Consider the following 13,553-nt stretch of genomic DNA (forward strand, 5'->3'; position numbering starts at 1 on the left):
CAGGCTGCAATACTATACTGCCAAATTTTTGACAGCTGCTTGCCTTTGAAATGTGGCCTTTCAGGCTCGTAGAGGCGGAAGCTGTCCACAACCTTATGGCGGCGGTGGCCGGGTGTCCAAACTCGGTCCCCAGCCACCATTATACAGTGCTGGCCAAAAATATTGGCACCCCTGCAATTCTGTCAGATAATACTCAGTTTCTTTCTGAAAATGATTGCAATCACAAATTCTTTGGTATTACTCTCTTCATTTAATTTGCTTGCAAGGAAAAAACAAAAAAGAGAATGAAGCAAAAATCAAATCATTGATCATTTCACACAAAACTCCAAAAAAGGGCCGGACAAAAGTATTGGCACCCTCAGCCTAATACTTGGTTGCACAACCTTTAGCCAAAATAACTGCGAACAACCGCTTCCGGTAACCATCAATGAGTTTCTTACAATGCTCTGCTGGAATTGTAGACCATTCTTCTTTGGCAAACTGCTCCAGGTCCCTAATATTTGAAGGGTGCCTTCTCCAAACTGCCATTTTGAGATCTCTCCACAGGTGTTCTATGGGATTTAGGTCTGGACTCATTGCTGGCCACCTTAGAAGTCTCCAGTGCTTTCTCTAAAACCATTTTATAGTGCTTTTGGAAGTGTGTTTTGGGTCATTGTCCTGCTGGAAGACCCATGACCTCTGAGGGAGACCCAGCTTTCTCACACTGGCCCCTACATTATGCTGCAAAATTTGTTGGTAGTCTTCAGACTTCATAATGCCATGCACACGGTCAAGCAGTCCAGTGCCAGAGGCAGCAAAGCAACCCCAAAACATCAGGGAACCTCTGCCATGTTTGACTGTAGGGACCGTGTTCTTTTCTTTGAATGCCTCTTTTTTTTTCCTGTACACTCTATGTTGATGCTTTTTCCCAAAAAGCTCTACTTTTGTCTCATCTGACCAGAGAACTTTCTTCCAAAACGTTTTAGGCTTTCTCAGGTAAGTTTTGGCAAACTCCAGCCTGGCTTTTTTATGTCTCGGGGTAAGAAGTGGGGTCTTCCTGGGTATCCTACCATACAGTCCCTTTTCATTCAAACGTCGACGGATAGTACGGGTTTACACTGTTGTACCCTCGGACTGCAGGGCAGCTTGAACTTGTTTGGATGTTAGTCGAGGTTCTTTATCCACCATCCGCACAATCTTGCGTTGAAATCTCTCGTCAATTTTTATTTTCCGTCCTCATCTAGGGAGGTTAGTCACAGTGCCATGGGCTTTAAACTTCTTGATGACACTGCGCACGGAAGACACAGGAACATTCAGGTCTTTGGAGATGGACTTGTAGCCTTGAGATTTCTCATGCTTCCTCACAATTTGATTTCTCAAGTCCTCAGACAGTTCTTTGGTCTTCTTTCTTTTCTCCATGCTCAATGTGGTACACACAAGGACATAGGACAGAGGTTGAGTCAACTTTAATCCATGTTAACTGGCTGCAAGTGTGATTTAGTTATTGCCAACACCTGTTAGGTGCCACAGGTAAGTTACAGGTGCTGTTAATTACACGAATTAGAGAAGCATCACATGATTTTTCAAAGGGTGCCAATACTTTTGTCCACCCCCTTTTTTAGGTTTGGTGTGGAATTATATCCAATTTGGCTTTAGGACAATTCTTTTTGTGTTTTTTTCATGGAAGACAAATTAAATGAAGAGAATAATACCAAAGAATTTGTGATTGCAATCATTTTCAGGAAGAAACTGAGTATTATCTGACAGAATTACAGGGGTGCCAATACTTTTGGCCAGCACTGTATGTCCCGGTGTCATCTCCGCCTTCCACAAGCAAGGGTCCTACAACATTACCCGTGCCCTCCCCAGTGCACTTACTAGGAAGGACCGCCTAACCACAAACACGTGGACAAGTGAATGTGGCCAGGGATGATGCGGAGCCAGTCCACAGCTTTTTTTCTGACAGTTGTATGTCACCACAGCCTAATTCTTTAGTTGGTGAAAGGACTTGGGAAACCGTATCTACTCCAGCTGTCATTCCTCCCAGGAAGTCCTCTAAAGCTGCTTGCACTTGAAATGTGGCCTTTTAGGCTCATGGGGGTGGAAGCTGTCCACAACCTCATGGCGGCAGCGGTCAGGTGTCCATACTCAGTCCCCAGCTGCCACTATTTCTCCCAGTGTAGTCTCCACCTTCCACAAGCAAAGGTCCAACAAACTTACCCGTGCCCTCCCAAGTGCACTTACTGAGAAGGACCGCCAAACCGCAAACACATGGACAAGTGAATGTGGCCAGGGACGGTACGGAGCCAGTCCATAGCTTGTCGGTGATTTCTATTTCACCACAGTCATATTTTTTAGATCGGTGAAAGGACTGACTTTTGGGAAACCGTATCTACTCCAGCTGTCATGTCTCCGTCACCAGGTTTCGCACATTGTCACCCACGACCATGCCTGGCTGTATGTTTAGTGGAGAGAGCCACAGATCAGGCTGCTGTGTTACAGCTTTCAACAGCTCTGCAGCTCTGGGCGGTTTGTCACCTAAGCATTAAGCATGTTATATTCAGCACAGCCTGTTGCCGTTTGGCCAAGGCAGTGCTGCAGTGCTTTCAGCTTATGACTGATGTGGTCATTTCGGAGATGGAGGAGGAGGTGCAGGAGCTGAACAATGTGATTGCATTGAGATTACATTGGCGACTCTGGTTTTTATACTAAAGAAAGATCCTACTGTGTTTTTTTTACGTTATTTTTTAAGACAAATGCAGTCCCTGGGAAATTTCAACATTTTACAACTTCTTCTGGCCATGTGGTGTGTGACACATCATCAGACACATCCTGTTTCATTTATGATGGAAGGACTCTGAAAGTCACAAAGCCTATTTTTATAGGGCCATGAGGCTGCCCACGCTATTGTTAGAGAGCCATCAGCCGGTTATGCTTTGTTGTTCCCATTATTAACGAGTGGGTCCCCTATACTGTTATTTCGTATGCAGTGAAGCAACGGTTTCCAAAAATTTGGAGGAACTCCAATGCCCCTTGCAAGAGATGTAGAGGTCAGAGAGCCTCCTAAAAACAATGTTCCCATTATTAGGAAGTGGTCTCCCATAGTGTTTGCCTATGCAGTGAAGCAACAGCTGCCAAAAATTTGGAGACACTCCAATGCCCCTTCCAAAAGACATAGAGGTCAGAGAGCCTCCTAAAAACAATGTTCCCATTATTAGGAAGTGGGTCTCCCATAGTGTTTGCCTATGCAGTGAAACAACGGCTGCCAAAAATTTGGAGTAACTCCAATGCCCCTTGCAAGAGACGTAGAGGTCTGTGGTGCAGCGGCATTGCTATAATGATCTAGTATGTCTGTTTATGCTATTTCCTCCCCCCCTCAGCTGACTGGTTACATGACTGTGACATCACACAGGTCCTTTTGCTCACAGAAGGTATGGACACGTGACTGTGAGATAAGCACAGGTCCTGTGGCTGTTTCTACAGGATATAAAAACCCTGGTGATTTGAGACAGGTGTAGTGGTGCAGGTGTGCAGTGTTCCTGTGAGAGAGGCATGAGGCCTGTTCTCCGGGTGGGTGGGACACTGTTTGTCTGAAGCCTAGTGAGGCCGAGTGAAGCCTGACAGCCTGAAAGGCCGAGACTGGATCCTGGGAGTGGATGCTAGTGGCTTGGAGGGCCAGAGGCTAGTGGACTCCTGAAGGGTGAAGCCTGGATCCTGTGTGGATGTCAGTAAGCCTTGGAGGGCAAGAGGCTAGAGACCCCATCTGGGAAACAAATGGACCAAAGCAGCTAAAGCCCGACGTAGGTAATACTATTTGTGTTATGGACATTTACATGGACATTGTTTTATTATTACCTTGCGGGAGGCTGTAACTAGAGCCAAGTGGGCCGGTCTGCCACTTGGGCTCGTGGACTTTATATGTGTGTCGGTGGGCCACGGAGTTGGACCCGGAAATAAGCAATTTATGAAGTGCAATAAACTGCTGACTTAAGAAATACCGGAAAGGACTTTTCATATGTGCTTTGATTCACGCAGCGAAGCGAGTATTCCCCATTGTGATAACTAGCGCTGCCTTACAGGTCAGAGAGCCTCCTAAAAACAATGTTCCCATTATTAGGAAGTGGGTCTCCATAGTGTTTGCCTATGCAGTGAAGCAACGACTGCCAAAAATTTGGAGGCACTCCCATATATATAACCGATATATATATAACCGATATATATATGTATATATATATATATATATATATATATGTTGTGGAATACCTAGACTAACAGGATGTTCAATGGACCCTCTTGCTATTTGCACTGCAGTCTGCCACATACACTGCCTGCCTGCCTAGCATGGATTATATGCAGCTGGATTAGTCCTCAGAAGGACTGTTAGTTCAGACGGATATTATAGATATATGTTGTGGAATATCTATATTAACTCTAAATAAGCAAATCTCTCCCTGACGCAGCAGCACCTCTCCCTACTCTGCCTGATTCCAGGGTAGACTGTGATGAGCACGGCGGCGCCAGGTCTTATATACACCTGATGATGCTGTACGGCCAGCTAATCACTGTAATGCCACAACCAACATGGCTACGGCATTACAGTGCGTGGCAGGCAATCCCTGCATGTTCATTGGCTCTCTAAAGAGCGCCAAACATGCAGGGAGAAGACCCGAGCTCCCGCCCGAGCAACCAGGAAATACTCGCAAAGCGCCAAGCATCTCGAGCAGTGAGATGCTCGGGCGAGTACCGAGCAGTGGCGAGCACATTCGCTCATCACTATTGCCCACCTTTGAACAAACTCTAACTTCTGAATATCCTTTTTAAAATGTGGAGCCCAAAACTGGATCCCATGTTCTAGATAATTTATAAAGGGGTAATAGTACATTGGGATCATGGGATTTTATTTCTCTTTTTATACATCCTAAAATCTTGTTTGCTTTTGCGGCTGCTGCTTGACATTGAGTACGGCTGCTCAGCTTACTAGTAACCAGAATACCCAAGTCCTCCTGTTCTGTAGTCCCGAGTATACTCCCATTTAATGTGTATGCAGCAATAGGATTAATCCTGTGATTGGGGTCATCATTTTTTGTCAGGGGGATTGAGGGAGGGGGGGTTCAGTAGGGTCATCATTCCATGCGGGTGGAAGAAGCTGTGGAGGAATTCACTTTGGGGATATCATACTGTGTTTGGGGGTACTTTTGTCAGCATCATATTGTACTATTCAATTTTTTTTATCTTTTGTTATTACATATTTAAATTAGGCCATTGGGCCATATGCTTCTTACTGCTCTTACATAACTTATTATATTATTCCAATATTTTATTCTAAGATCAATTAATTAAATGTACTTTGTTCGTGGGATATCCCCTTTAAGTTTGTTTCCATATGAAAAAGTTCATCATTATATTTGATGATATGGAAAAAAACTCAATTGTAGACTTTTTTAAATAAATATCAAGGTTGGCCCCCGACTTTGTCCAAGCTTTTAATTTTGGCCCTCTGGGTATTTGAGTTTGATATACCTGCTCTACAGGAATGCACTGGATAATTCATTTGTCAGTTCTAAACAAAACAAACTAAATAGTTAAACTGAGATGTGAACAGAGCCAAAGATTTTTTTTATGGAACAAAAAAATTATCAAATTATCTCTTCAGAGAGAAAGAGGACTAGAACTCTAGTGCCAACTATAGGAAGTATCAATCCTAAAAGTCAATATCAACTCTATAACAAGTCTTGTCACATGATTTATGATAAAAGCCAAAACCAAAATCTCGGGGTACTGCCCCTCGTCAGTGCAAAGGATGAGACCTGGTTTGGTTGGGTGAGAGACGTCTTACTGGGATTCAAGGGGTAACGTTTCTCCTTGCGGAGAGTGACATGTCAAGCCTGACATGGCAAAGTGAGGAGACTTTTAAGCTGCAATGCTCCTCTGGGAAATATGCAAATTGTCTCTTCAGAGAGGAAGAGGACTACAACTCTAGTGCCATCTATAGGAAGTAGCAATCCTAAAAGTCAATATCAACTCTCTGACGAGTCTTGTCACATGATTTAGGATCAAAGCCAAAACCAAAATCTCAATGTCGGATTACTGCACCTCGTCAGTGCAAACTGTGAGATCTGGTTTGGCTGGGTGAGAGTCATCTGACCAGGATCAAGGGTTAACGTTTCTCCTTGTGGAGAGTGACATGTCAAGCCGAGAAGACTTTTAAGCCGCAATGCTCCTCTGGGAAATATGCAAACTGTCTCTTCAGAGAGGAAGAGGACTACAACTCTAGTGCCACCTATAGGAGGTAGCAATCCTAATACTAAGCAAAGGGTCTGAATACTTATGACCATCTGATATTTCAGTTTTTCTTATTTAATATATTTGCAAAAATTTCTACATTTCTTTTTTTGTTCAGTCAGGATGGGGTGCAGAGTGTACATTAATGAGAAAAAAATGAACTTTTTAGAATTTACCAAATGGCTGCAATGAAATAAAGAGTGAAAAATTTAAAGGGGTCTGAATACTTTCCGTACCCACTGTATGTATATAATGATAATAACCTTTTAATTTTCCTTTTTTTTCAATAAACTAGGTTTTAACATTACTGGTGGTTTATGGCTCCTTTCTTGGTTCTTTTTTTGTAGTAGATTATGTTTGGAGTACTCAACCTCCAGATTAAACTCAGTCCTTGAGAGTCATTCACTTAGGGGGGACGTTGTACTCTTGTCCCTGACTCAGACATAGCTAATGTGCTCTATGAATGTTTTAATACTGGACGGACAGAATTGAGTACGTGAGATGAGTAGAAATTCCAGGGCGAGAGTTCCAGAGCGTCAGAGAGCTTAAATCTAAGTCCAGCCATACAGGCACCCTAAGAGGAAAGAAGATGCAGAACTGCGGGTCAAGTAAAGGACTTTTGCTAAGTAGCACTGTAAAGTCGAGCTAGGTTGTCGTGAAATAGTGAGGAACAGTGGAAACCGAGGACTAGTAGAAAGAGTAAAGAGGAAAAGGAAAGAAAGGAGAACAATAGAGAAAAGAGTAAGGAATCTGTGTGTGGAAAATGCTTCAAGTTGTAAATAAAACACTCAAGGCACGTTTCACAAGTCTGGATATTTCTGCTACTGGAAAAACCCGCACCAGAGATATGTGTTCGTGTGTCCGCGTGCACCTGTGTGGCACACGTGTGAAAACCATGTGCCGCCCATGTGCCGCATTAGGAGCACACGTACCAGTGCCTGGAAATCAGCTGTACAGTTAGCGTTGAACAGTGTCCTCACGCCAAGGAGCCACACTACGCACACCAAGGAGCCGGGTAGAATGACGCTATGCAGCGAGCGGGCCCCGGAGCTGCGCTCAATGAGTGACAGGTCACCGCTCGCTGGGGCTCGCTCACTGGAGCGTGTCATTCTACCCGGCTCCTCTGCGTGAGCGGTCGCATGGACTGCAGCAGGGGACAATTAGGACAGGTGAGTATAAGGATTTTTTTATTTTATTTTTATTTTTACAGGTGGAGACAGCGGGAGCAGACTACTACTCTCATCATGGTCCCCTACTCATGCTGATCACAGCGCCAGCATGGGATAATGATGAGGGCAACGTTCAGCATCCAGCGCTTGGGAACAGCACTAACTGTACACTGTTTCCCAGGCGCCGGTATGTGTGTCATCAGTGTAAAATGTTTTGCGGCCCGTGCAGCGAGTAAAAAACAGGCATGCCAGCGTGTTTTGCCCATGGGCACACGGTCCATGAAAACACACTGATCTGTGCACAGACCCATTTATTTGAATGGGTCTACGTGTGTCAGTGTCTTCAGTACGTGTGCAAACAGACACCACACATACTCGAAACACTGACATCTGAAAGAGGCCTAAAACTGTGTACCCATTATCTCTTGTATATATTCCCTGCCAAGTTTCTGTTCAGTAAAAACTTTATTTTCAAATTTTGGTCTCCCTCATTGAACTGTACAACACCTGGTCCTGGCAAACCAGCAACATCGTTCAGATGCGGGCGGCACGGGGGTAGTGCTCTCATAGCAGAAGTCCACACACCCAGCCAGGATCCCCACCTTCATGTAATGTGCCGGGGCGTAAAACACGAGCACCTCGCCCTTGGGTGTTGCCCCACGCCACTTATACTACATGCAGGTTTTGCTGCAGATTTTTATTTATGGGTTAATTCTTTCCTTAAGGCCAGCGTCACACCAGCTTATGGCATCCGATGCAAGAGCATCAGATGCGATATGCTAATGACCCGTGGCTCCTGCTCTGCTGCGAGTGGGAGCCGAGTGTAATGCTACTGTGCTGCGATTCTCTAGCATGAGAGGATCGCAGCACAGCTGCGGAGGAGACAGAGAAATTAATTTCACCATCTCCTTCGTGGCCTGACTCGCCGTATATCGGACTGCACTGAGCTGACATGCGAGTGCAGTCGGATGTTTCTCTCGCACCCATAGACTTGTATGGGTGCGAGTGAATCGAGTCTCGCTGCAAATCGTAGCATGCTGCAATTGTTCTCTGATGCTGAAGCGGCATGAGAAAATAATCGCTGATCTGCACTGTCCTGCACTGATGTTTTATCGCATAGCACTCTGCCGTGTTATACGGTAGTGTGACTCCGGCCTAAAGGGAAGGTCTGGGTTCCCTATGTAAGTAAAAGCAGACTATGATAGAGGTGATAATTAGCATCAATAGCATGTGGTTGTCACAAGTACCAAGGGAAGGAGAATATGATAGAATCGCACTGTGACCTGCTCCTTTTCCGCCTTTGTTCAGCATGGAGCGGTTGTAAGCAGGTTACTGGGATGCAACACGCAGACAAGGACAAGGCGGAAGTACCCAACTTAACAGTTTATTTTTTTTTAATACATTTAGGGAGAGGTAGTTTTGAATAGAAAGTAGATAGTGTGAAAACAGAATATTGCAGCCTACAATATTGACAAAGTTGATATCAAACACAACACAATATAACTCTTACAGCAGCATTACTCTTCCCTATCTATCTAATTCCTAATGGTTGCAGCGCTCACAGAGATAAGGGTGTCACTAAAGTGATCCTACTCAAGTACTCAAGTTACAGGCATGAAGGGAGGTCACCGTTTTTTCCGGCTAGGCCGCAAGTAACAAAGTCAATTTAAAACTTTCTGGGCCTTACTCACACTGACTGGTCCCGTTCCTGTCTGCTGCCCCGGACTGAAGCCTTTACTGTACGTACGTGTTGGGAGTAATGGTCCGACCTACTTGCACTCACCGCAGTGAATGTCCTCTTCCAGATTGGAGTCCGCGCTCGGTCTTCAGTGCTTGACCTGTCTTTCGGGTGAGGACGAATAAGGGTTGAGTCTAAGGCCTTGACCTGCGTAGTCTGGCTTACGGATCTTGACCAGTGCAAAGCTAGTCCTCAGGTCTTGACCGGTGTAGTGTGGCTGCCGGATCTTGACCAGTGTCATCTGGATCCCGCTCACTTTCGCGTAACACCCTGAGTCCATACTAGTGACTCGGCCCTGGCATCCCTCTCAGCACACGTCCTGCTTGTTTCACTTATTGACACCAAACTGCTTCCCGCCTTGTTACTCCAGCCTTTTAAATCGGGGAGCTGCGTCACAGATGTCACTTGACCCAGTGTTCCTTTTGGACCCGTCATTCCCGCAACACTTCCTCTTTCTTTTGGTTCTGCATGGTTCTGTTTGAGCAGTTGTTGACAGTCTTCAATCAAAAATGATGCACAATGCTGGGGACTCTCATCTTCCATGGTACACTCTCTTACTTGTGTCCTTATTTTAATTTGCCATTCCTTGGGCAAGAGAGACCTCTGGATAATAGGGTGGGTGGTATGGTGTCGTCTGATACCTATCAATGCCATAGAGGCGGTGTAATTCTTCCATTACCTTCCCTTGAAAGCATGCCCCTTGGTCCGAATGTATTCTCTTCGGCCAATTAAATCCTGACATATGGCCCAAGCCGCCGCCTCAGCCTTCTGTTCCCTTGTTTAGGTCACTACTGCGAGCTCAGTGAAATGATTGGTCATCACCAGACAATATTCGTAGCCATTATAAGATGCTAATACATCCGCTAATTTAGGGTCAGACTGCTGCAGTTGCAACCACTCGTCCCTCGGGCAGCCAAGGATCTGAGTGTGCTTGGGCTCCTCTCCTGATTCTTGGGCTGCTACTATGGCTGTCATGAAATGCTTGTAATCTGGGGTTTAACCACGTTCCTGCTCTCCATCTGAGTTCCTCTTCGGGCCCACCTGGGTCACTTGGGACAGCGCATCTGTATGCGTGTTCTCAAACTTTGACCTATAAGAAATCCCTGGCTCATTAGTTAACCCAAAAGGCATCAGATTGAACTTGAAAAGCCCTGTGGGAAGGATGAAGGCAGTCTTCGGTCAGTCCTTTGCAGCTGTGGGGACCTGCCAATAGCCACTGACCAGATCAAGGGACAAGAAGTACTTGGTCTTTCCAAAGATGAATAGGGATTCTTCTATCCTTGGCAGTAGGTAAGAGTCTCATATGTTGCAGGCATTCAATCGCCGGTAGTCCACGCAGAATCTCAATTATCCCATCCTTCTTCCTAAACAGTACAATGGAGCTTTGCCTCTCTTGTATCACTCCATTTTGCAGCATATTTGACAGCAAACCCTTCACCTCCTGGTACATTTGAGGTGGGATCTGCCAGTATCTTTTTCGGATGGGGGTGTAGGGAAGTCGTCATCATGTTGAGCAAACACCCCTTGGTACCGCCATAGTAGATCTTCTGCCTGACACACTTGTCCGGCGGTTAACTCTGTCAGGTTCGCTTCCATCTGCTTCAAGAGATCGCGGCCAGTTCGGACTTCACCTTTACTTCCCTTTGTGTTGAGAGATACCAACATAGTTCACAGGACCCCTTTTACAGAAGTCAGTTTTATGGTGTTGAGCCATCTGAGATCTTCTGTCATTACATACACTTGAGCCACTTCCTTCTGAGTGCTTAACTGCAAACTTGCTCAACTTAGGTTGATACAGCGCACAAGTACCCGCCCTTGATGCATGGTGGCTAGAGTGCGGGCAATCAGCAATCCCAGAGTCGCATCTCCCCCCTCCGCAGGTTCAGTTTGCTCTTTCACCCCTTTCAATGACACATGAGCCTGTACTGGCATGGTGAGTATGGTCTGCTCTGCTGGAAAGATCACTGTAGCTTCCAGAGGTACCACCACTTTGCTGAGGCACTGGGAGGCAGTTGGCATCCTTTGAATCTGACTGACCCGTACAAGCTGTTGGAACACTCTGCTGCTCGCGTGGTGTCGGGTTACATGGGCCCAGCTATTCCTTCGTCATCTGTCCGCCAGGTATTGCCCCATTTCTTTTAAGACATTCCTCCCCAAGGTCACGATAAGTCCCCATTGGCCTTTCATTAATATGATCCAATTTCTGCCCAGATCCTTCCCGCACACTCGTATAGACGTCAATACTATTCCAGCCACAGGAATGGGCAGCTGGTTGGCAGCCAACAGTTTGATGGTTGGTTCCTTTCTAGAGTGCATGACGCCCGGGAAAAGGGCCGAAATTATTCCTCTATCATAGTGTTCACCTAGGACCTAGTGTCCATCAAACAGTGGACACTTTGTCTACCTGTCAGGACAGGGGCCTCTCGTTCCCACACTCTCACCTCTGCCCCAACTTCCAGGAAGGTCATATTAGGGGTGGAGCTCCATGCTACTGTGCAGTGACTTGTCGGCGCCTGTGCAGAAGATCGATGAAGACACTGCCCATAGAAGGGCGGCTAAAGTACGAATAATAGCGTGAGTGCAGGGCGCAGGCACGGGATTCTGGCGCCACAACTGCATGTTGCATGGCACTGTGACGTGCATGGAAAGGGGGTGGTATGATAATGAAAACAGAAGGCAGAGATTTCTTCCAGGCACCACACGCCCCAAAACCTGGAAGAAGTTATTAACATAAGAGATTAAAAGTCTATGTCTCAACAACTAGACCTAGGGGGTAACAGATTTCCTTTAATGTGCCTTTCCATGTGACGAAGGATTCAGGTATTTTTCTTCTTGAGAAGATTCTGATTTAGTTGACCATCTTACATCAGGTGGCAAGGCTTATTTAGGGTCAACTTAGTCTTATGGTTTCTAACTATAGCAGGTGACACAGGATTTCTTTCTATCCATTGTGAACTTTTATGCAAAATAATTTTTTTGAAATGGTAAAAATTACATTTTAATCAGCTCTGATATTTATGCTGTCAATTACAGGAATATAAAAGAGACACCTGCCTACAATTTATGGAGTGGATTAAGCAAATATTTTTCCAAAATGCCTTGTGGGTTCATTTTTTACTGTGCATCCTTATTCAAATGACTTCATGTTCTATTGATGAGTTGTCCCAAAGAGCACAGAATCTCATGGAGTCAAACCCTCTGATCGATGGGTGAGTATGTCAGTATATTTTATTATTATTATTTATGCAATGTCAACATTTTCTGCAGAATTTTATGCACACATCAGAGAATAATGTATGTAGAATTTCATTGTATCATTTCTTCTTTAAAGAGGTTGTCCACTACTTTATTATTGATGATCTATCCTCTGGATAGATTATCAATGTCTGATCGGTCAAAGTCCGACACCCTGCACCCCCGCTGATTGTTTTTTCTAGGTGTCGGCGGCCACTGGCCAGAAATGCTCAATTGCCGAGATGCTCCATTTTTTGATAGTGGCCGCTGATGGGTACTGTACATCTGTCTCCAATTGATTTGAATAGGAGGCGAATGTCCAGTGCCCAGCTGCCCCCACAGTCAGAAGACAGAGCAGTTCCGCAATTGAGCATTTCCGGATGGCGGACACCGCCGCTGACACCATGAACAGCTGATCGGCTGGGTTGCCGAATGTCAAGCCCTGACCAATCAGACATTGATGACCCTCCTAAGCATAGGTCATCAATGATAAAGTAGTGGACAACTTCATTAATGTCCAATACTGCAGTGTTTCAACTCCTAATCAGAGCTTTTTTTTCTAGTCTATTGTTATTTAGCATATTTTCATTACGTGTTAGGTTTTCTTGACTTCTGATCGAACATATCACACTGAACATGCAGCTTGGAAATGCTTTTCAATATATGGGGAGCATGTCATTCTGGGCTTAAAGGCAGTCCATCACCCTAGAATCTTAAATTAAACCAATTATACATTCATTTAGGTGACTTAGCCCCTATAAAAATCATACTGGTAGAACATATTTCATTAATTTCGCTTAATAAAAAAAAGTTTTATTGGATATGTTCTTGAGGGCTCACCATTCCACCCCCTCAATTACAATCCTCCACACCTCCCCTTATGTTAATTCCAGCCCTCGCTTTGGAGCACTGCCTAAATTGAATTCCCAACCTTGCACACACTGACACTGCAGGAGCTGAGAGCACACATAGTGTCAGTGCATGGGTGCTCTAATCCCCATCTGCTGTTTACAGCAGCCACTTAGACCACATAGGGTCACACAGCAACAAATGGTCAATGCTGACATGAGAAAAAGATGAGAGCACACTGATGTACAGAGATGGACATACTACACACGCCCCCCCCCTTGAATAATACATATATTGTTATA

General features: G+C 45.1%; 1 protein-coding gene across 3 annotated transcripts in view; it reads left to right on the forward strand.

Moving 5' to 3' along the window:
* The window catches only part of LOC141173657 (dipeptidase 2-like), a 621,939-nt gene that overhangs the window by 146,686 nt on the left and 461,700 nt on the right, over window positions 1-13,553 (forward strand). For all 3 annotated transcript variants that reach the window (XM_073657957.1, XM_073657958.1, XM_073657956.1), the window contains exon 2: window positions 12,202-12,377. In XM_073657957.1, the coding sequence (XP_073514058.1) occupies window positions 12,232-12,377 (146 nt within the window). In that variant the 5' untranslated portion in view covers window positions 12,202-12,231. The remainder of the gene's footprint in view (window positions 1-12,201; window positions 12,378-13,553) is intronic.

This window comes from Phyllobates terribilis, unplaced genomic scaffold (assembly GCF_046119375.1).
Source record: "Phyllobates terribilis strain yellow unplaced genomic scaffold, ASM4611937v1 Scaffold_13__5_contigs__length_258822181, whole genome shotgun sequence".
In the NCBI taxonomy this organism is placed as follows: Eukaryota; Metazoa; Chordata; class Amphibia; order Anura; family Dendrobatidae; genus Phyllobates; species Phyllobates terribilis.